Raw genomic sequence first — 24,025 nt, forward strand, 5'->3', positions numbered from 1 at the left:
TTAGTATTTAAGTATCTTTTATACACATTGATGGATACAATAAATAAAAAATCAAACAAGACAGCAATAACAAGTTGTGTGTGTGTGTGTGTGAGAGAGAGTGTGTGTGTGTGTTTATGCTAGCCTGGGTGAACTCACCCGAATCTGCAAGCAATTTAATGTCGCTTTGTAGATCAGACTGGCCCTAGCACAGTTTTGGCCGATTCGAGAATCCCAGAGTAAAAGTTAAGCTCCGCTTATGATAGCCTGACGTTTGTCTCCAAAATATTTTACCAGTCGAGGCGACTGAGACCAATGGAGACGGTCAGATTATTCCCGCAACCCCTAGCGTTCCGGCAGTGAATTGCAATACCATACTGAAAACTGCAAAGCATAACTTAGAAAGACTCCATCAAAGCGCCTGCATGGTCACAGAGTTGGATACACAGAGTACTTTAACAGAACCCTAAGAGTGACATATTAATCCAAAATGACTCTTAATTGCTCCTGTAAGGCCTCCTGTTGAGGGGGGGTTGAGGATGGAGGGGTATCTGTAAGGTCGGATATTTAAGCATCTGTTGCAAGATGCAATATTAAGGCAAAGTGGGACACTTTCTGTCCTGATATTGAAGATAAAATGAAGTGATACCTCAGTTATTACATTTTCAAAGATTTTTTTAATGCAAGGCCAATAACGTAATAACCGGCCAATAACGTAATAAGTTATTACGTTATTGGCCAAAAGTTATTACGTTATTGGCTCAGCAACTTTATTACATTAATGGCAGTTTATTACGTTATTGGTTTTATTACATTTAAATGATTACGTTATTGGCCGTTATTACGTTATTGGCCGTTATTACGTTATCGGTTGCTACACACCTGTTTTCAATCACCTGCTTTAGAGATAGAGACAGAACAGGCATGCAATATCACAGGGCGGGCTTACTAGTAGTAAGGTAGTACTTATTATGATTTATGTTTTATGTTTATTGTCTGCACCAATATGCCAAAGCAAATTCTTGGTGGGCGTAAACTTACTTGGCAATAAAAACAATTTTATTAACAATATTTTTGTGATATAGTTATAGTGTTGTTGTGGCAGTAAAAACCTTTCTGATTCTGATGTAATTATAATATTGTTGTGATGTAATTATGTTATTGTTGTGATGTAATTATGATATTGTTGTCATGTCACTGTGATCTTCCTGCAGCTCAGGTGTGATGGACATCAGACGAACGCTCCCAGACTCTCTGACCACTTGGGAGATGAGAGCAGTGGGCCTGTCCAACAATGGTAAAATCCTGAGAGCACACAGACATACAAACAGTTTACACTCATAGATCTCATACATAAGCCTCCTCTCGTGTTCTCCCCTTCTGCGGTCGGTCAAAAGAAGCTGTGGATCCCAGCCTGGTTGACATGAAACAACCCAACCCACACGTGTGCTGTTTCTTTCCCGGCAGGTATCTGTGTGTCAGAGCCACTGCGGGTGTCAGTGAGTCAGGCCGTGAGCGTTGACGTGCCCCTGCCCTATGCCATGGTGCGTGGGGAGCAGCTCGAGTTGAAGGGCTCCATCTACAACCAACATGACCAGGACTCAAAGGTAGGCTACATCTCTGGCAGTTCTCTAGCACAGTAGTCCAGGATTGTGTGTGTGTGTGTCTGTGTGTGTCCGTGTGTTAATAACACTATAACACTGTGTCGAGTCCCTTTTGTGAGTAAGTGGGTGAGGTATTTTTATCAGTGTTTATCAAGTTTATCACTGAAAGTTGTGAACCACTCTAGTCTGAAATGTTTCTTTCAGTCTTTCAGCCTGACTCTGGAAGCCTCTGAGGGGATCTGTGTGTTCCGTGGACGGAACTCTGAGGAGAACAAAGGCGTTCTGGAGAAAAATTCCGTTCGTTTCGTCCACTTCTACATCATGGCCCTCGAGGCTGGCACACACACTCTCAACTTCACCCTCAATACACAGTGGGGGAAAGAGAGGCTGGTCAAGACTCTGCGAGTGACTGTAAGAAGCACTACCTGCACTTTCACCTCTAGCTCTGCACCCAACAGCTAGCTCCAGAGTAGAGAATTGGATGGAGTAAAATGGCCGTGGGCTACGTTCTTCTGTGTATAGAACTTTTGACTTCACTGGGGACCTCCACAATGCTTATTACCGTAAATACTCATAAGCACACAATGTAACTAATGCCTGTGATTTATTTAACCATTGTCGGATATTGGACAAAACATACCATCAGCACGCCTGTTGTTTACTGTATTTCCAATCACAGTTTTGACATGGAACATTCAGTAGCTTTGTTAGGAATAGAAATATCGATTCTGTATCTGTAATTCCACCATCTGAGCCCTATCTGAGCTGGATCCATGCTGCAGTCAGCTCAAATCTATAATAATCTATATTATACATCACCCCCATCATCTAGTGTTCCCTCAGACACTTAAGCCAGAGATCTCAGCTGGCAGTGGGATATGGTTTTGGTAACTGTTTACTTGACTCTGGCACTTTGTGACGAGAATACGCATACCCACAAAAACATGCAAATGTTCTATATATATCGGATATATTAAATATCTGTATCCGCCAGATAAGGGAGTCTTTTTATCTTATTGTATTGTTGTGTTGTAATATGCTGTGCCACCAACAGGAGCATTGTTTTTCATTTATTTCATCCGACAGATTAGTGAGTTGTTGACACTCCTCTGTTATCTTTTAAACAGCCTGAAGGTATCCTGACTGAAGACAACACAGGGGCCACCATTGACCCTCAGGGCATCTTCGGTGAGGCTTCAGATAAGATCACACAGGTGCAGAGACACCCTAGTTTTCGCAGAGTACATCACTACGGCATCACTGCTGTTGTGTACGTGCTTTTACTGGTAGGTTAAGGGACAGCATTTTCCCTTTGCAACATAAGGTGACATACTGTATGTGGAATAAAGGGGGGGGGGGGGGGGGGTGTTGGGACACAGACACACACACACACACACACACACACACACACACACACACAGACACACACAAATACACATACACATACAAATACACATACACAAATACACAAATACACAAATACACAGACACACACAAATACACATACACATACACATACACATACACATACAAATACACATACGCATACGCATACACATACACATACACATACACATACACATACACAAATACACACATTCACACACACACACACACACACACACACACACACACACACACACACACACTGAGTCTGGTAGGACAGTTGAGTGTTTACTGGCAGTTTGGTGGAGTGTGTACAGAGCAAAGGTTGCTGCCCCAGAGAGGCACTACCACCCGTCCCTCACCGAATCTTGCAGAGTAGCGTGGGGAAATAAAGGGCAGTGATGAGGGGACGTCTTCCTGTTTCTTTTAAGGACGTTCCCAAAGAAAGGTGGAGCTGAGGAACTCCCTACCTCCAAAGGTGGTACCAAATTCACTGGTGGAGCGAAGCCTCACCGTCACTGGTAAGAAATGTTACACCTAAACAGGAACAAAGTCTTCTACACAGGTAAGCCACATGCATCATACCTGTACCGGTAGCAGGTAAGGCCACGCATCACAGCTGTACCGGTCGTAGGTAAGGCAGGTAAGGCATGCAAGGCAGGTAAGACACACGCATCACAGCTGTACTGGTAGCAGGACCATATTTTATTCTTAAGTAGCATACACAATTTACAGAGACTTGACTGGACTGGACAGGACTAAATGAAATTAAGTTGAGTTGAGTTGAGTTGAGTTGAGTTGAGTTGAGTTGAGTTGAGTTGAGTTGAGTTGAATTATACACTGCTCAAAAAAATTAAAGGAACACTTTTTGATCAGGGTATGGCATGAATTCAATTGCACTTTTTCAATAATGATCTAGTCAGTTAAGTAGCAGAGGGGGTTGTTAAGCAGTTTCAGCTGAAATGGTGTTGATAGAATTAACAACAGGTGCACTAGAGGGGCAACAATGAGACGACCCCCAAAATAGGGGTGGTTTTGCATGTCGAAGCCATTTCAAGTTTCTCTCTCTTGATCATTTAGGCTGGTTTTCCATTAGTGTTGGCTTTAGCTAGAGTCATTATCTCTACTGGGAGCCTAAAGGGCGATCTCTTAACCCTACAGAAGTTGCACAGATTGTCCAACTCCTCCAGGATGACACATCCACGCGTGCCGTTGCAAGGAGATTTTATGTGTCTCCCAGCACAATCTCAAGAACATGGAGGAGATTCCAGAAGACAGGCAGTTAATCTAGGAGAGCTGGACAGGGCCGTAGAAGGTCCTCAACCCATCAGTGGGACCGATATCTGCTGCTTTGTGCAAGGAGGAACAGGTTAAGCACTGCCCGAGCCCTACAGAATGACCTCCAGCAGGCCACTGGTGTGAATGTCTCTGCCCAAACAGTCAGAAACAGACTTCATGAGGGTGACCTCAGGGCGCGACGTCCTGTAGTATGCCCTGTGCTCACTGCCCAGCACCGTGGAGCTCGATTGGCATTTGCTATAGAACACCAGAATTGCCCGCCACTGTCCGCCACTGGCGCCCTGTGCTTTCACAGATGAGAGCAGGTTCACCCTGAGCACCTGTGATAGACATGAAAGGGTCTGGAGAAGCCAAGCAGAACACTATGCTGCCTGCAACATCATTCAGCATGACTGGCTTGGTGGTGGGTCAGTGATGGTCTGGGGTGGCATATCCATGGAGGAATGCACAGACCTCTACAGGCTAGAGAACGGCAGGCTTACTGCCATTAGGTATCGGGATGAAATCCTTGAACCCATGGTCAGACCCTACGCTGGTGCAGTAGGTTCTGGGTTCCTCCTGATGCACGACAATGACTGGCTTAGTGTGGCAAGAGTATGCAGGCAGTACCTGGAGGATGAAGGAATTGATGCATTTGAATGGCCCTCACGATCACCTGACCTAAACCCGATAGAACACCTCTGGGACATTATGTTTCGGTCCATCAGACGCCACCAGGTTGCTCCTCAGAATTTGCAGGAGCTCACTGATGCCCTTAGCCGGATCTGGGAGGACATCCCACAAGACACCATCAGTTTTCTCATTAGGAGCATGCTGCGACGTTGTCAAGCATGCATACAAGCACGTGGGGGCCACACAAGATATTGAGAAGCATTTTGAGTTGCAGAAATTGAATTTTGGCAAAATGGACCAGCCTGCCACATCACTTTTTCACTATGACTTTTGGGGTGTCTATAAACTTGAGCCCTCTGTAGGCTGAAAACTTTTATTTCCATCAAAGATGTGGCATCCTTTTGTTCCTAAGACATTAAACTGTCCATATCAGTATAGATATCCAACATCATTTTTTTTCACAATGAGATCTGATGTGTTTTCAAAGTGTTCCTTTAATTTTTTTGAGCAGTGTATTTAACTTAGCTGAGGTAAACTTAAAGGCGCTTTACTGAGCTAAATGAACTCTCTTGACATGACGTGACTTGAGGTGAATTGAATCGAGTTTGTTTGTGTGTGAAGGTGAATTGATTGGAGAGGTGCTCGCCATAATGAACAACCCCAAGGGGATTCAGCAGTTAGTGAACCTACCCAGGGGCTCCGCAGAGAAGGAGCTGATGGGTCTTCTGCCCCTCTACTACGTCTACCACTACATGGAGACTGGAAACCGCTGGGCCAATCTGGGGCCACAGGCCACCGACATCAAGGCAGATCTCAAGGCCAAGATGAAGGAGGGTGAGGCTGATAAGTAACAGGGATTTTATGAAATAATTATTATCTTAGAAGAATATGAAATCAGCTTAGTAAACTATTTCATTTACTTTGTATGTATATAAGGGTACCAGTATAAAGTAAAAAATGTTATATATTCGGCAGGAGATGTATGCTGTTTTTGACATGCAAACCATAAAACACCACAGACACACAAACCTTTTCAATAAATGGGTCCATTTAGAGATCAAGAGAACTTTGTCTACAGCATTAGTACCTATGTGTTACCTAATTGTCTCCCTCTGATGCCAATGCCAAGATGCTGGTGCCTCAATTATAGTAAGCATGCTTTTTTCAACCACTCAAGCACGTCTTAATCATGGCCAAAATGTTTTCCAATTCCGGACTTGTTTGTGTGTAATCTTTTTGCTCAGGCCTCATCAGTATCATGTCCTTTAAGACGAGACTGCAGGAGGCCTTCAGCATGTGGAAGAATAGAGAGGCAAGCACATGGTAAACATGCGTCTAGTTATTCTTACGTAATAATAATAATTATAAAAACAATACCAATATTACAACAGGCCTTTTAGGCTCAGGTGCTGTTGTAGTAACTAGTCCTGCTAATACTCATCACAGTTCAGGTGCTGCTGCTATAAACTGAATTCTATGACTGTACTGTGATGAAACACTGGTGTGAATAGTGACAAATTTAAAATGGACCCTTATTGTGGATCGGAAAAACATGTCATCTGCTGTTTAAAATCGTCCAAGGCTGGTGCTGACGTATAGTCAACCCTTTGGGACTTCTCTCGGCATGATATAGAGTTGCAATCAACGCAATGCACATGAGGTTAATAAAATATACAATTTTTCAGCTGTTTGCAATAAACAAATTATACAAAAACTGTTTAAGTAGTTCAATGAAACTAATATTACAAGGGTTTTTATCCAAATTCAACACAAATGCTACTTCATGGCAAGCATCTTCAGTACTTAGTAGAGCACCCTTTTGCTGTTATGACCTTCTGCAAACGTGATGCATAGCCAGACACCAGCTCCTGACACCATTCCTAGGGACATTATTTAATTTAAATTTCATTTGCTATCTTTTTGTATCCTTTTCCTTGTTTGTGCAAGGCAATGATCTCTTCTCTGAACTTTTTGGACAATTCTTTTGACTTGAGCCATATTTCTAACATGCAATCAAACGTCAATCTCAACAAACACCCAGCCAGTCCAGGTATTTATGTGTTCTATCTCAAGCACACCTGAACTAATGAAGCCCTTGATTAGTTGCACCAGGTGTGCTTGAGACAGGGGGTTGAATAATTTTGAGACTACAGTAGTGATTAAAAGTAGCATTTCGTATTGAATTTGGATGAAAACCTTGGTAATATTAGTTTTATTGAACTATTTCAACTGTTCTTGTCTACTTTGTTTATTGCAAACAGCTGAAAATGTGTACAATTTGCCAATAAGCCTAATATGCAATGGGGGTTGAAACATTTTGATTGCAACTGTACATACTGTATATTCAAATGGAGTAAATTCTCAGCCGCCTCATCCATCTCCTCCTCTAATGCTGCTGCTGCCTATCCTACAGTTCATTCTGTGGTGCTTTGGGGTAAAATGCAGCTTTTATCTAAATGTTCTTCCCAGGCTGACTGCTCTCATGGTGAAGACCCTGGCAGAGGTGGACAAGTACACTGCTGTTGATGGCATTGCTCTCTCCAAGTTTGTCTACTGGTTGATTGACAGCTGTCAGAATGCAGATGGTTCTTTCTTGGAAACGTCCACCTACAAGCCTGTAAAACTCATGGTAATTACCACCCTCTGATTGGTGCTATGTGTGTTATTAGTAGGGAGAGCCTACCAAAAGGGGTGTCATCCATCTTTTTTTTGTTGTTGTTGCGATTGCTGTTTTTGTGGGTGATATTTTCATGGGATCTATGGTATCTGGGATCTATCTATGGTATCTATGGTAACAGACAGAACATTGGATGTACTTCTGTCTGTTATTATTTTCTTCCTTCATGTTGTTTAGGTGTTATTATTGTTATTATATAGTACACACAATGGACATTGTTATTATTGTTTGTTTTCACAATGCATTGTTATTATTGTTTGTTTTCACAATGCACAGTGTTATTATTGTTTGTTTTCACAATGCACATTGTTATTATTGTTTGTTTTCACAATGCACATTGTTATTATTGTTTGTTGTCACAATGCACAGTGTTATTATTGTTTGTTCACACAATGCACAGTGTTATTATTGTTTGTTCACACAATGCAGTGTAATTATTGTTTGTTCACACAATGCACAGTGTTATTATTGTTTTTTTTTCACAATACACAGTGTTATTATTGTTTGGTCACAAAATGCACCGTTTTCTGTGCTGTTTTCTAATGGATCTGTTTGTTGCAGGGTGCTGGAGGTGATACCACAGAACAGGCAGTTTACCGCACGTCCTTCGTTGTCATCTCAATCAAGAACGCCATGGAGATTCCAGAATGTAATCTTGATGTAAGTGCTGAAATCTTCTTAAATTCTGCAGAGCTAAAGACATACTTAATAACTCAGAATATAATATACATACTGTATACTCAGAGAATAACTTAATAACTTAATATTATTTCTCTTACTTGAAGATGGATAAAGATTTGTGGCCAAACATAAAACGTGATGATATCGGCAGCATTTTTCATTGTAGCATCTCACAACAAAGTTTTTGTCCCTTTTAAGACCTCTTACACAACAGTCTTACTCTAAGCATAACCAAATGTAAACCAAGCGTAAAGAGTATGTTTCCAAAATGCTAACCTCCTCCTGTTCTGAGCAGCTGTATAAGGAGGCTCTGAAGAAGGCGGAGGGTTTCCTTGTTAATCAGGTGCAGTCCGGGAGACTGAAGAGCCTGTACGTGCGAGCGGTGACGGCCTACGCTCTGAGCCTCCTGGACAGCAGCAGCATCCCCTCAATCTCTCTCTATGAGGGCCTTCAGGCAGCCGCCAGTGTTAAAGGTGCCCACCTCAGCTGCCAAGCCACATTATTGTGTTTTGTTGGTTTGTGTTGTATTGTGTTGTGTTCAGGGGCGGCTCGTCCATAAGGGTGATTGGGGCGGCGCACTTCCTATGGGAAAATACAAAAACATTTTCCTTGTAAATCGCTTTGGATTAAAGTGTCCGCTAAACCAGGGTTTCCCAACCCATGAGCCGCGGCACTATTGTCTGGGAATTCCCTGCCCCTTCACTGCATTCCATTTGTTCAGTTGGTCTGGCCAACTCTCAACGGCGCTCCACTTCAGCCACCTGATTGGACAGTCCTTTAACCAATCAGACCAACGATGCTATACAACGATACAACGATCGGTAATAAAGCAAACACATATTTTTTCTGTATGAATTGTTCCAGGGCAAGTTTCTGTTCTGTTTTCAAAGAAAACTTGCCTTATCGAAGTTTTGCGGTGCTTCGGCGGCCACCATGTCCAATGTTTAAAAACTCTCCGTGCAGTAGATTTTGTAACGTAGCCGTGGTAAGTTTAAATCCGCCAATGGCGCGCCAGGTAGCCAAAAGCCAGTTTGTGATTGGCTCCAAGGATTCTGGAAATCTTGAAATGAACGGCTATCCGAAGTTGACCAGACCCACTGCAGAGGCAAAATCAATTTGGCCGGAAGAAGTGGGGCGGGACTTCCCAGACTAGCGGCACTATCCATTGGGCCGCGAAAATGTTTCAGATTTTTTTTTTTTCTCCATTGGTGGGCCGCCGAGCGAGTAACTGATTTTAAATTGAGAACAATATTTATTAAGGACGTCAAAGTTAACGCGTACATCTATGATTGTAGTGGCAAAAAACAGCTTTTGGGTTTCTTCCTTTAAGAAACCCAATCCAATCCTATTCCTATGTCCTATATCCTTGATTTGCCACCATGGAGAAAGCAGGGGGAGCGTGGTCAAGACTCGTAGCTCTGTCCAAATAACCCAACGCAAAAAGGGAGTTTGACTGTATAATGTTGCCGGTTTTATTGCAGAAAAACGTTACAAAAATAAGGGTGCAATTGCAGTATCAAAGTTTTAAAGTCCAAACAACTGCACGGGTCCAAATGGGGACAGCGTGGTTAGGCCTCAGCTTCACGGTCAATGACGGTATTTTGCGTCCCGCCTTCTCCCCGTCATGCCCGCCTGGCAGCCTTTTAAAGGGTGGCACCGTCACCACCTATAGAGAGCGCACACTTGAAATTCCATAAAAGGAAAAAATCAATAAATCATTTCAAAATACAAAAACCTAAATGCGGCTCCTACACACCGGCCCCTAATTGTTCTCTATAGAATCAATTACTTCAATGAACATAAAGGAGCCAAAGAGGGGTAATTTATCAATAAAGTAAATAAGCTCTTAATACTTTCAGAAGTATGTAATGCATAATGGTTAAGAGAAGGTATAAAATCATGTATACATTACATTCCTTTCTCATGTGATCAGGAACCCTGGTCACTCTTCAGACTCAAGGATTTGGCACAGCTTGGTGATGGGCCTCTCAAGGACTGAAGTCTTTGTCTTGAGCTTTACTGACCGCACCAGACCCCTTTCATCAGGATTGGTCTCCAGCACTCTTCCTAATGGCCAGGACCCTCGAGGAGCAGTGGGGTCAACGACCAAGACAATGTCTCCGACAGTCAGGTTTCTCTTTACTCAAGTCCATTTCTGCCTCTCCTGCAGCAGCAGAAGATATTCCTTGGTCCACCTTTGCCAGAAAAGGTCGGCCATGTACTGGACCTGTTTCCAGCGACGTCTGGCATAGATGTCGGACTTCAAGAAGGTTCCAGGGGGTAGGATTGGCTTGGCTTTCAGTAACAGGAGGTGATTTGGGGTCAGTGGCTCAAGGTCATGTGGGTCTGAGGACACTGTACAGAGAGGACGATTGTTCAGGATTGCCTCCACCTCGCAGAACAGTGTTTGGAGGCCCTCATCATCAATGGACTGTTGATGGAGAGTAGAGTTCAGCACCTGGCGGACAGATCTTATGAGCCTTTCCCAGGCTCCGCCATGGTGTGATGCTGATGGTGGATTGAAACTCCATTCGATTCCGTCTGGGAGCAAGGCATCTTGGATTTTCCTCTCGTTCAGGGACATCAGGGCCTTCTTGAGCTCTCCGTGTGCACCCACCAGGTTCGTTCCATTATCAGACCTGATGTGCTTCACCTGGCCCCTCCTGCAGACAAATCTCCTCAAAGCATGAATGCATGAGTCTGTGTCAAGTTTAAAAGCAATTTCCAAATGAATAGCTCTACTACACATGCATGTAAAAAGAACTCCATACCTTTTGATAGCAGTTCTCCCTCGTTTCACTTCAAACGGGCCAAAGTAGTCCAACCCGACATTGGTAAATGGAGGGAGGTCAGGTAGGATTCTTTCTAACGGCAAATCTGCCATTTTCTGTTCACCTGCTTTGCCCCTTGAACGTCGGCACATGACACATTTTGAGAGCACCTTCCTTGCAACTGAATTGCCTTTTACAATCCAGTACCTTTTCCGGAGCTCCGATAGCATGTGGTTTCTGCCATTGTGGCCACAGCGTTCATGGATGTGTCTTAAAAGAAGTATTGAGATGTGCGAGTCTTTGGGCAAGATGCAGGGGTGTTTGGTTTCCTCAGGCATTGCAGATTTGTGCAGTCGGCCACCTACTCTCAGAATGCTCTCGTCTAGGACAGGATCAAGCCTGCAGATCTTACTGCCCTTGTGCACTCTAGGTGGGGTCATTTCCAGTGTTGCCATTTCAGCACTGAATGCTTGTCCTTGGGTGTATGTGACGACTGACCTTTCTGCCTCTGCCAGATCTTCAACAGTGAGGAGTTGTCCACCATGGTAGGTCCTGAAATCATCTACCTTTTTCCTGCTTGAGCGGGTGCTGATTCGAGATGAGGGCTGCTCCTTTCCTCTTTTCACAATCAGCATCAACATCTTTTTCAGTGTGAGATACCATGCCACTGCTTTAAGTAGTCTCCTCCAGTCAGAAAAGAACACAATAAGCTGGTCTGTGGGTGTCGCAGGGTTCACTACTGGTGCCAATACAGTAGCACTTTTCCTGACCTCTGGATCGTCCTGTGACACTGAGTCCAATACTTTCTCCACTGGCCAACTTTCCTTTGTGTTCCATAAGAATTCAGGGGCATGTATCCATCTCCTTTGCTCCATGAATTTTCCTCCACTCAATCCTCTTGATGAATCATCAGCAGGATTGTCCTTGGTGCTTACGTTTCTCCATTGGGACAGGTCTGTATTGTCCCGAATCAGTGAGACCCTATTGGCCTCAATGGACTCTTCAGTGGTCTCCTCAGAGGCAACTTCAGAAAAATCCTGATTGTTCTGTGAGATCAGAAGCTCCTCTAGCCTTGTCACTGAAATCCTATTCACAGAAACACTTTTAGCAATGCCAGTTCCAATTCTAAGTGGCCCATTTACAACCCACCCCAATAGTGTTCTAGCTGCATAAGGGCCCCTCACTTTGACTATTAACAACCTCCCATGGCTCTATCAGGGTTGGAGCATTTGTTCCAATTAACAGCTCTACCTCTGCCCTAATAGAGGGGATTTTGACTTCACTTAAATACGCCCATTGCGCTAAGTCACTCTGCCTTGGGATGTTGTTATTGGTTACCGGCATTTCCTTCTGAGTGAAAGTGTCAGGAAGAGGTGAGAAGTTGTCGCTGTCCAATGCTGAAACTTCAATACCTGAGACAACATGCGTGGAAATCGAATTTTCCTGATTCAGTGTTCGTAGAAGAATTTGTGTTCTCCTTCCTTTGAGATTGAGACGCGTCATGAGCTCTTCTGAGCAGAAGGTGGCGGAAGACCCTGGATCCAGGAGAGCATACACTTGCAAGACTTGGCTGCCCTTTGCTGCCTTAACCTTAACTGGGACGATGGAAAGTGCGCACTCTTGGTCTCCGGCCCCTATATGACCACATAACTCTGCTGATGCACTGCCTATAACACCAGAGGGTTTTTCTGCTTCTTTAGCTGTGCTGTCGTTAATCCCAATATGCAAGACACTTGGGTGAGTTTTCTTGCAAACTTTGCATGTGAGTCGCCTTTTGCACTCTTTACTAATGTGGCCTGCGGAGAGACATCCAAAGCATATGCCCTTAGTCTTTAAGAAACTGATCTTGTCTCTATGCATTTTCTTTGAGAAGTCTTTGCACAAGTCCAATGTGTGCTTTGAGCTACAGAGGGGGCAAGAGGGTTCAGGCTTTGTCTCTTTTTGGTCAAGAGCAACACTAGTGGCATAGCTACTGCCAGATGACTTTGAGGGCTGTGACAGAGTAGGGGCTCTAACCTTAGCTCTACTAGTTGACTGGTCTTGAAGGTCACCAAAACCTGGATCAGCTGCTATACGGGCTTGCTTTTCAATGAAAGAGACGAGATCTAAAATTCTTACCCTACGCTGGTGTTGTTCTTGTAGCTCAAAAGCCTTGTTACGCCATTTCTCTTTGAGCTTGAATGGCAACTTGAGGACAATGCTTCTCATGGTGGATATGGTGTCCAGTTCCTGCATGTAGTCCATTTCCTCCATAGCGTTGCAGCAGCTCCTGAGAAACATGGCATAATCCTGCAGCATTTTGGAATCCTCAGATTTCATTTGAGTCCAGGATAGGACCTTTTCCAAGTATGCACAAGATATCTTGTATTCATTTCCAAAGTTTTCCTTCAGTAACTGCTTTGCTTTCTGATAGTCTCTATCTGGGGACATGTACTCACAGCCTTTGACTAGCCTCTGTGCCTGGCCCTTAGTATACTGAATAAGAAATTGTAACCGGTCTCTACTGATATCTGTTTTCTGTTCAATCATGTTTTCAAATGAGTGAATGAATGATGTGTACTCTAGAACCTGTCCGTCAAAGAGTGGGATATTTCTCTGAGGTAGTGTAGTCAAAAGTTGCTGTTTCATGAGCATCCTGGTTAACTCACTTTGGTTCTCCAATACTTTGATGACATGATTGTCCTGCGATGAGCTGGTTGAAGAGGGAATTTGCCTGTGTGTCACAGTGGGCCGAGTGGCTTGATCTGAGCTAGCATATGAGTGGGAAATGACAGAGGAATAGCTATGTGATGAGGTATATCGAGCAGAGGGAAAGCTATGAGATGAGTGTTGTAGTTGTTGTGGCCTAATATCACTACTGACCCTGGGAAGGAACATAGGCTTACTGTCTTGCTTATCTGTACCTAAATTAGGCAGGGGAAATTGAACATTGACACCTGTCTTAGTCCTGACTGCTGGAGCAGTGCTATCATGAAGATGAAGCGAATAGTCTAGCCTTTTGTCCATGTGTGCTTGTGATGTATCAGATGTGGCTTGAGCTGCTTCGGCACCTAATACAGGCAGTTTAACAGAAGGCACAAGGTGAGATACAGCAGTGTTGGATTGCATGGGGTTAGACATATTCATTTCAGCTTCTTTAAGATAGTTGATTTTAACAGTTACTGCTTCAATTTCTGCATCCAAATCCAATGTTTCCTTCTTTTTTCTTAACACTTCCTTCTTTTGGCTTAACATTTCTTCCTGTGCTTCTATTGCATGTTTCTCCTTTAATTTCGAAGCTTTGGCAATTAAGGCTAATCGTTCTGCTTCTGCATTGGTACGCAATGATGAAGACAGTCTAGACGACCTAGAAGACCTAGATGACTTCCTGGACACATGCGATAGCGCATCGGTATTATCAACGTTTGCATTGGCGTTCGTGTCTGCATCATGTTCATCATTTCCACAATCAGATTCAACCAGAGGCTCTGGCTCTTCCGTTTGTACAGCAGAAGACGTTAGTTCACCTAAGCTAGGCTCATGAGGGGTTTCTATTTGTGAAATCCATTTATTCACGTTTGCAATAAAAGCATGTATCTGCGCTAATCGTGGTTTAAACCACGTCTCGTCATCATCTTGCCGTGGTTCCTCATCCAAGCACTGATTAACGTAAATTGAATTCGAAGTTGTAAACTCTTCAAAGATTTCATAAAACTTAATCATGTTCCCTTTCACTTCATCAAGGGATTCTTTGTCAATCATCAAATCGTTCACAACATTCATTCTCCTTGTTACATGCGACATCTTTCCTGATCTAGCTGCGCGCAAACGCGCGGCCTGATTACTCATTGTTAGAACACTGTCTTCGGCCTCGTCGTCAGACATTGTACTCAAAAAATAAACTTCCAAAAATATTTATCTTCTTTCTCTTAATTCAAATGTATCCAATCGTTCAAAAAAGTTCATATCATTTCCAAGAAGTATCCATTGAAGCGTTTCCATTGAAGCTCCATTGAAGCGTTTCCTTGTCAAGTTCACCATGCGTTAGGCCGACATTCCTGTGTCCAGCTTACGTGAATATCTTCGGTGTAAATCCAAGCAAGCGTCATTGACGAATTGTAGTGGCAAAAAACAGCTTTTGGGTTTCTTCCTTTAAGAAACCCAATCCAATCCTATTCCTATGTCCTATATCCTTGATTTGCCACCATGGAGAAAGCAGGGGGAGCGTGGTCAAGACTCGTAGCTCTGTCCAAATAACCCAACGCAAAAAGGGAGTTTGACTGTATAATGTTGCCGGTTTTATTGCAGAAAAACGTTACAAAAATAAGGGTGCAATTGCAGTATCAAAGTTTTAAAGTCCAAACAACTGCACGGGTCCAAATGGGGACAGCGTGGTTAGGCCTCAGCTTCACGCCTCAGCTTCACGGTCAATGACGGTATTTTGCGTCCCGCCTTCTCCCCGTCATGCCCGCCTGGCAGCCTTTTAAAGGGTGGCACCGTCACCACCTATAGAGAGCGCACACTCGAAATTCCATAAAAGGAAAAAATCAATAAATCATTTCAAAATACAAAAACCTAAATGCGGCTCCTACAATGATATTATTGTGGCCGAGATTAATGTGATGCAAATATTTGAATGCAGTTAACGCAACTTTGTTTACTTCCGGTGTGCGTTGACCACTGACACGAAACCGGAGCGTGCTGCAGTCAGTTAGGCAGGACCGTCCGAGACGGTAGTGAAAGATGGAGAGAGCTGAGGGATCGTTTGGCGGAAAGTTTCTGTTTAAGAGGCAAAATGACGGAACAATCGACAAATCTAAAGTTGTATGTAGCATTTGTCAAGCTGAATTTAGCTGCCACAGAAGCAAATCGTCTTTAAGTTATCACCTTAATGCAAAGCACCCGACAGAAAGCAACCCCAGGTTAGATGGTTGCCAACCAACGTTTCGAGGAAAATAACATGGTTGAAGACGGTGGGCTGACTGAGGTGTTTCGAATTGCTTCAGGGTATAATTGTTACGATTTACCGTTGAGTGGCAGCATTGTGTTACGCATATTCCTTGCTTGACGGCGAGAGAGCACTAAAAAAAATACCATTTAACATCAGTGTCTAAAATACACGCTGTCTGAAGTGATTACTCCTAAATGTATAGGATTCGACGGACGTCAGTAAAGTTGCATTAGTGCTGTTTTTGTGCGTTATCATTGGAGTGGATATGCTTTTCTGTAGACAGCTACCAACTCGAACGACTGCCCAGGAATGATTGGTGCTATTTGTGTTGATAATATATTGCAGCCACATATTTAATTCATGATTTAAATTATTCTAATCATTATATCTATTATATATTTGAACCTTTGTTTGCATGTCTGAAGCATCACCTATTTTAAGTAGGCCTAGCTGAGTGGTCTTGTTTGCATGTTCCATCACTTGTTTTGAGTACAAGCTATCTTGGTTATTTTCTGGTTTGATTTCCTTGCTTGTTTGCTGTGCACAAATAGGCCTAGGCAAGGGCGAAGGTTTGGTCTCAGCATTGGTAGGGAAACTGCCCTTGGATCTGATTTAAACATAATAAGAATAATAAAACCTTAGTTTAAATGAAAAACTAAACGTTCTCCACATTTTTACACCACTTCATTTTGAATATCCCAAACATGAGTAAGACCTCATCTGAAGCCCTGATGGTCCAGCTGCTGCTTCCTCAACCTGCACTATATCTGCACTGGATTTCTAAGTTTCCTGAATGCATTTCAAAATATTGCCTTAATGAACAAAATTACATAACTGAGAAGTACATGAAGTCCATTTGTTTGTTCTGAAATTAATTTGTAATATGTAGGTAATTGGTTCAGGTTTTATGGAGCTGTACTAAGCCTACATCATCTGTACCGGATTGCAGTGCAATGAAATATTGTATTGATTAACTATATGCTGCATACATTTGGGCATCCCAATTTATTGCACCTTTTTACTACCTACAATGTATAACATGTATTCTCAAAATAGCCAGTGTGAATGATAACATTCATGGGTAACATTGTCTAAACATCCCTTAAAAAACAGTATTTGAATGCAATCTGGACTAAAATGGACAATTCAACGTCTCATCTGAACCCCTTATGCTGATTAATCACCACCCTGCTCTTCATCTGTAGCTTCAGGCTGATGTTTATCCTGCACAGCAATTCATCAATACAATCACTTACCATGCTAAGTTGACTGCTGATTACTTTTGCCTTCAACAAGACCAGCTGCTGCTAACACACTGGTCGAAAAAATTGCAGACGCTAGGGATAGATTTAATACAAACAAAAGGTACATGCTCTACACTAACAACTTTCAAAACATGTTTCCATTGTAGAATGGGTGGCGAAGTAAGGCTAGCAGGATCGCACTGTGTGGGTAGTGTTACTACTAGCTAGCTAACAACGACATGGGCTGCTACTCTCTGGGTAGAAAAAAAACTTCTGGCAACTCTCTTCTTTTTAGGTGGCTTTTTCCTATCTACAAAGCACAAAAGGGTCAAAATATCAATGCTGAGACCAAACGAAATACTGATATGAGGCTTTATTATTTCCTGGCGTATTTAGTAGCTTACCGTGTCAGACTACTGCCAGTGGCAGCTCTTTTCTGCAAGTCAGGTTTCACGACGTGTTTCTGACTCTGCCACTCCAGCCAATTAAATGACAGCATTTTGTCTAGCAGGCTCGAGGGAATTGGAAAACTTGGATATGTATTTTTCAATCTTCTGGGCGACATAGTATTGATAATAAAACGAATGAGTTTGCAAATATATTTTGCACATTTTATTCTCTCAAATTAACAAAATATTGGTGGGGACTTTTTTGTCTTCCTCAAACTTTGGTTGTGACTAGTCCCTATCGACCCTATGCAAACCTACGCCCTGGGTGTGTGTATTTATGTCGTTTTCTGGTGCACAATACAATGTTGATGCAATATCTACAGTTAGATTTTCTTTTATTTATGTATAGGCTTCCACCTGTGGCAGGTGCTGATGTTGCTTTTTCTCACACATAACAATCGCTTATTAATTAGAATGAATGGATTATAGATTCAATTAGCCTAATGGAATATAGATTTTCTAAAATAAGCAGGGTGTCTGTTGGGCCCCGACCTGTTACAAATACGAAAAGTTGGGCCTCAGAGTCGAAAGGGTTGGGAACCCCTGTGCTAAACGACTAAGGGCCTGATTTACTAACATGCGACCGCTGCTTAATCTGCGTTCGCACATTAATGCACAGTGTTTTTGCGCATTTCCCGTGGTATTTATCAAACCAGATCTGCGCTGGGCAAACTGTGTTTACTCCGCCCTATATAGGGCCTGATTTACTAACATGCGACCGCTGCTTAATCTGCGTTCGCACATTAACGCACAGTGTTTTTGCGCATTTTCCGTGGTATTTATGTGGAGTGGAGATAGATATATTGGTTCATGTTCGCTCAATCACTGAACCTGATTCAATGTGTGCGCTGCTATATGCCCGCCATCACCTACAGCGAGATGTTTAAAAGAACACGATTATAAAGAATATGCTATTGGTGGCATTAATGCATAAACTGTCTATTATAACACTAATACAATATATATGGACGTGGGTGCAATCAATGGTTCCGATTACGTTCGGAAAGTTTGCGATTTCAAAAAAAGTCCTGTTTGATGTCTCTAATTTCAGCTATGGCAGTGGGGAAATGTATTGACCAGTGCGCCGTATCAATGCGTCGAGCACCTGGGTGAATATTTGGCTGAGTGAAGGCTGAGATATACCAACTGCAGATGCTATAACTGGTTGAAATTATCCGGAGGCCAATATTTGCAAATTAGTTTTAACAACTGATGGAATGGAATGTGATCGCCGGGTGGAGGGTTAGATGTCTCTCTGATCTGGTCCAGTAATTGAAGTATTGCGTGGCTGGTTAACCTGTACCGTCTAATGATTTGTGGTTTGCTTAACTGAAAATGTGTTATACGAGTTGAAAAAATTATTTCTGTGCGCTGTCTCTTTCTGTGCGTGCTGTCTTTCTTCGCCTTGCTCTTATAACTGCTGCCATATCACGTTTTCAGACTCAATGGAAATGCGCTTCCTGGTTAAGACGTGTTTTTATGAGGCGGAGAATTAGCCCGCAAATCAGGGACGTGCGCTCGCCAGGCAGTTTAGTAAATACCACGCAATACATCATTAGGCGCACTCCTCCCATTAAATAGCGCTTTACGCCCACGTTACCACCCACGTTTTGTGCCATCCCACCTGTTGGCAGGTACACACCCCCAAAGCGTTAATATGCGACTCTACTCAAATGCGCCCCCTTAGTAAATACCGTTTTAAATCAGGCCCTAAATGTAAATGTAAATGTCATATTTGTTTCCTATCGGATTCTACCACTAGACCGTCTGATATGCCTTTGAACATAGACATAGAATGACTACATGTCTATGCCTTGGAATGTCATTGTCCAATCAGGTAACAGCCAGGCAGTCAAGGCAAAAGTCGTGTTTCAAATGGCATGGTATAAAGAAATACAGACCGTGTTAGCCACTTCACGACCGCAATTTTCTTTCGTTCCAAATTCCCTCCCTTTGTAGAAACCTGTTGAATGGATACATTTGGTCTAGGAAGTCCTAATTGTTATTTTCGTCAATTTATCTTCATTTGTAGGCTGACTAAAAAGAAGTTTCTGTCAAAGAGCGGATGGAGTTGTTGTAGTGAACGGGTGCCATCTAGAAATGCCTCTGTCGAAGCTGTGTGATGGCTTTTACGTCCATTACTTATGACACGACATGGAGGGGCGAGCCCTCCCGGAAGCAATAGAGAATGCATTAAGAGCTCTGTTCTGTGAAAAAAATGGATTTAACATGGGAGTCAATGGAAGAGGTCTGGGGCGAAATTCACTTCTCCCCAAATTGCCCAAAAGGGGCGGGCCATTTGAAGCACGACTTTTGCCTTGACTGCCTGGCTGTTACCTGATTGGACAATGACATTCAATGGCATAGACATATAGTCATTCTATGTCTATGTTCAAAGGCATATCAGAGGGTCTAGTGGTAGAATCCGAGTTCAAAGACATCCCCCCCCCCCCCAAGTAACAATACAGATACATTACTGATCAGTATTCTGTCCATGTCATGGATGAATGTCTTATATATGCAATAGTCATAGAATTTGATTTATTAATTAGGAAAAATGGTATTCCCCTTTTGTTCTAGCCATCTCCTCAACTGTTTCTTCCACCGTCTCCTCCTCTTCAAACCTGCACTGTCTCTTCCTCCTCCACCTGTACTGTCTCTTCCTCTTCCACCTGCACTGTATCTTTCTCTTCCATACACTGTGGGTGTAATTGTAATTGATCTCAAGATCCCATGGAGCACATGACGGTATTAGACTAAATTACCATAAAGGACATAATGGGCCCTATTTTAACGATCAGAAACGCAAGTAGGACAGCGCCAAACGCAAGTAGCTGTGTGGGCGGCTCTATGGCGCATTTGCTATTACAACGCGGGAAAAAACACACTTGCGTCCGGCGCAAATGTCAAATGGGTTGGTCCAAAGGAGGTTACTCAGCCATAGGTGTGGTTTGGGCGTAATATGCAATAAACCAATCAGAGCGTCATCTCACATTCCCTTAAGAGCGAGGAGCGCATATTCCATAGCGGCTTGTTATTATAATGGCCGAATTACCTGGAGGAAGACCGGAGAGGCCACCAGAAAGTGTGTTACCAGAAACAATCACGGCATTATTTTCCCATGCTTGTTTGGAGAAATGTTTCTACTTTTCATTTCTCGTTTGTATTTTTTCAGTTACGTTTTCAGCATTCGTTTTTTGGTTGCAACATATTTAAAATAAAAGTCACAAAAACATACTTTCCGATGTTTTGGGTTCACCCTCACTGAATCACTAGGTTATGTATGCATGGTAATAATATTGCAATTTGCTCAAGCAATACTCTGAAGATGGCAATGGTTTGCTTACCTCATTATAGAGGAAGTAGTGCTTCTGTCAGGTGAGCTCTCCTCTCTCGTGCTGCTGCTGGCATTTGGGTTTAATGGCATCGGCACATGCAGTTCAACCTCACGTCTTCTAAAGTCCTCTAATCTATCCTCATTTATGTCATTGACACATCCATGATTCATGGCAATGTTGTGTAAAACAGTCTGGTTTGAACCGCCATTACAATTAACCTGAATCATTTGGGTCAATGTGTACGCTAGATGTAAGCCTATTTTTAAAATATCTTGGATATGGATATCACAATGATTTCCTCATGTGGTAAATACTTTATTTTCCTTGTAATTATATATGGATTGCCACAAAATTGGTGTAAATCTCTCGTGAAGACGAGAGAAGTAAAGTGTAGCCTATAGGTCCTACTGTCCGGCCAAGCACGCGCCCTTAAAATAGCGTCTGAATACGCGCCACAGACTCTACACATTGCGCCTCTGACATTAGACTAGGTTTTTTCTGGTCTACGGCGCACTGTTGTTTTGAAACTGCAAAATACCGCCAGGGAAGACTTGCGCCTGAGAAACGCCTTCTCTGTTCCGCCCCGCCCATTTCGGCGCAAGTTCATTTTGACGCGCACCTCTGGAGGGAAAATCCCGCTGTGCGCCGGGTGCAAAATAACAATGATACATGCGTTGGTGACAGTGTCAATTGCGCTGGGTGCAAGATAGGGCCCAATGACTTATCGAGTACTTTACCTCCACATTGACCCAAAAGATGTTTATCTGTCATACGTGTGTGTTTTGTACCAAATCAAAATGACCTGATGTATCATGTTGAGTGGCGCTGTGTTTTGTTGCATTGCGTTGTGTTTTGTTGTATTGTGTTGTGTTTTATTGTATTGTGTTGTGTTATGTTGTATTGTGTTGTGTTTCATTATGTTGTGTTGCATTGCATTGTGTTGCATTGCGTTGCGCTGTCCTCTCGATCATGGCTCTGTGTGTCGCCGCAGGTAACCCACCTCTCGTGCGCTACTGGCAGGAAGACTCGTCGCCTCGTAACCCCCTGAAGCCTCATAAAACCTCGGCTGAGACAGTGGAGACGACCGTCTACGTGCTGTTGACCGCACTCCTCAGGGGACAGGTCTCCTACATCAAACCCATCCTTACCTGGCTCACCCAGGACCAGCGCTACGGAGGAGGGTTCTACTCCACACAGGTAGGCAGCCAATCAGAGTCAAGCAACAGGCATCAGTGAACCGCAAAAGGCCAACACCCAGAGCATGCGACCAATCGAATCAGGCAACCACCCAACACAAGTGAACAATCAGAATCAGGCAATCACCCAACCCAAGCGTCCAATCAGAATCAGGCAACCACCCAACCCAAGCGACCAATCAGAATCAGACAATCACCCAACCCAAGCGACCAATCAGAATCAGGCAATCACCCAACCCAAGCGACCAATCAGAATCAGGCCAACACCCAACCCAAGCGACCAATCTTTACAGGCAACGACAGGAATCAGGCACTCACCACCGCTGATCAATCACAGTGCTCCAAATACAGGTAAAGCCAAGCTAAGTTTACTCTACTTAACTGATAGGACACCATACTCACCCTGGAGGCTCTGGCCAAGTACAGCATCCTGACCAAAGATGCCAACTTGAACATGGACATCAAAGCAGCGTACAGGACCAAAGGACACTTGGACTACATCACGCTCACAGACAGCCGACCTGTTGGAAAGCCCATAATGGTAAGATAAACTATATGTATTTATTTAAAAAACTATTTTATCTGAAGCCAAATCAGACAAATATTTCTTTATTTATAAACATTATTATGTTTGCAGCACATCACATATTTACAACATTCACCAGAATGACACTGTTTAAGCAGGCGGTTTACTTAATAAAATTAGCGGACTGTTCAAACTAGCCCATAGGCATGCATATTGTTTGTTAGGCATGTCACATGCAGTCAGTTTGACAAAAAAACAAAGGGCACTCTCTCATGCCTTACAACAGGCAAGAAAATAGGTTATCCTTGTTTTAAAGTAAACACAGGAATATAAATTCTGGCTTATTTGGAAATATATTATCCTAACATCAAGATGCCCCTGTGTTAGTTAGGCTTCAGGTAGTTGATTTAGTAACTGAGCTCCCACAACCCAGACAGTAGCTGGTGCAGAACTAGATCTGTTGTAGATCTGTATGGCTTCTGAAAACTGAAGCTCATAGGGTCTTTTTCAGGTGACGAAAAATGACGACATCCTCCTGTCAACAGGCTTGAGCACAGGAGTGTCGGTCGCTAATGTGAGTGGCCGACATTTAAATACAAAATAGAAATTACACATATTCTTTTTAAACAAACTCCTCAATGTTATACAGGCTACGTCTTCCCAACAGATGTTTTACATAATTTTTTTTTCTGTTTAATAGCTTAAAACGGTCTATTACAAAATGACAGACGACAGTGAATTCTGCCACTTTGACATTTCCATTGAGATTAAACCACGTAACCCAGGTTCCACTGGTAGGTCTTATAGTCCTTTCTGTCTTTATGTTCCTCTGAAAATGTACTTAAGGCTAATAAATATGCGAACTTCTGTTTGCAGACTATATGGAGCTATTATCGCGCATTATTGCCTGTGTCAGGTAAGTCAATCCTCGCCCGGTCAATGTCTCACAAGCCTTATAAAGCCACATAGCTGATTACCAGATCGGATTTGGTGTGGTTCCCTTGGTTCTGTACCAAATTAGAGATCCACAGATCCACCATGTAGTGTTTGTGAAAGGTTTTTTTTTTTCAGCTGTTTTTTCCCCAACAACTTTTGTTGAATGATATCATATACTTAGACTACACCAATCGCTACATGATTGTAGTCCCATATGGCTGATACGCAATAGGAGGTTTGTGTCCCTAGGTGGTTGTGTCCTGTCGTGCTAGCGCCCCCCTGAAGTGGGGTAGGCTCAAAGCACTTTTTGGGCAATAGTTCGACAACCATTTCACCAAAGATTATGATTTCATTATGGCAAGTTGGCCTCTATCAGGCGCATGATCCTTGCTCTTTA

The 24,025-nt window shown here is 43.0% G+C and overlaps 1 protein-coding gene across 1 annotated transcript in view; it reads left to right on the top strand.

Annotated features, from left to right (window-relative positions):
* The window catches only part of c5 (complement component 5), a gene marked incomplete at both ends in the record, with an annotated part of 51,155 nt that overhangs the window by 16,101 nt on the left and 11,029 nt on the right, over positions 1–24,025 (top strand). Inside the window, 15 exons of the mRNA XM_080852831.1 lie at positions 1,194–1,276; positions 1,447–1,586; positions 1,791–1,994; positions 2,711–2,771; positions 3,401–3,490; positions 5,502–5,714; positions 6,125–6,203; positions 7,350–7,509; positions 8,119–8,217; positions 8,534–8,711; positions 21,962–22,167; positions 22,555–22,707; positions 23,204–23,266; positions 23,393–23,486; positions 23,569–23,608. Of these exons, the coding sequence (XP_080708957.1) occupies positions 1,194–1,276; positions 1,447–1,586; positions 1,791–1,994; positions 2,711–2,771; positions 3,401–3,490; positions 5,502–5,714; positions 6,125–6,203; positions 7,350–7,509; positions 8,119–8,217; positions 8,534–8,711; positions 21,962–22,167; positions 22,555–22,707; positions 23,204–23,266; positions 23,393–23,486; positions 23,569–23,608 (1,863 nt within the window). The remainder of the gene's footprint in view (positions 1–1,193; positions 1,277–1,446; positions 1,587–1,790; positions 1,995–2,710; positions 2,772–3,400; positions 3,491–5,501; positions 5,715–6,124; positions 6,204–7,349; positions 7,510–8,118; positions 8,218–8,533; positions 8,712–21,961; positions 22,168–22,554; positions 22,708–23,203; positions 23,267–23,392; positions 23,487–23,568; positions 23,609–24,025) is intronic.

Source organism: Sprattus sprattus, assembly GCF_963457725.1.
Source record: "Sprattus sprattus genome assembly, chromosome: 15".
Lineage (NCBI taxonomy): Eukaryota > Metazoa > Chordata > Actinopteri > Clupeiformes > Clupeidae > Sprattus > Sprattus sprattus.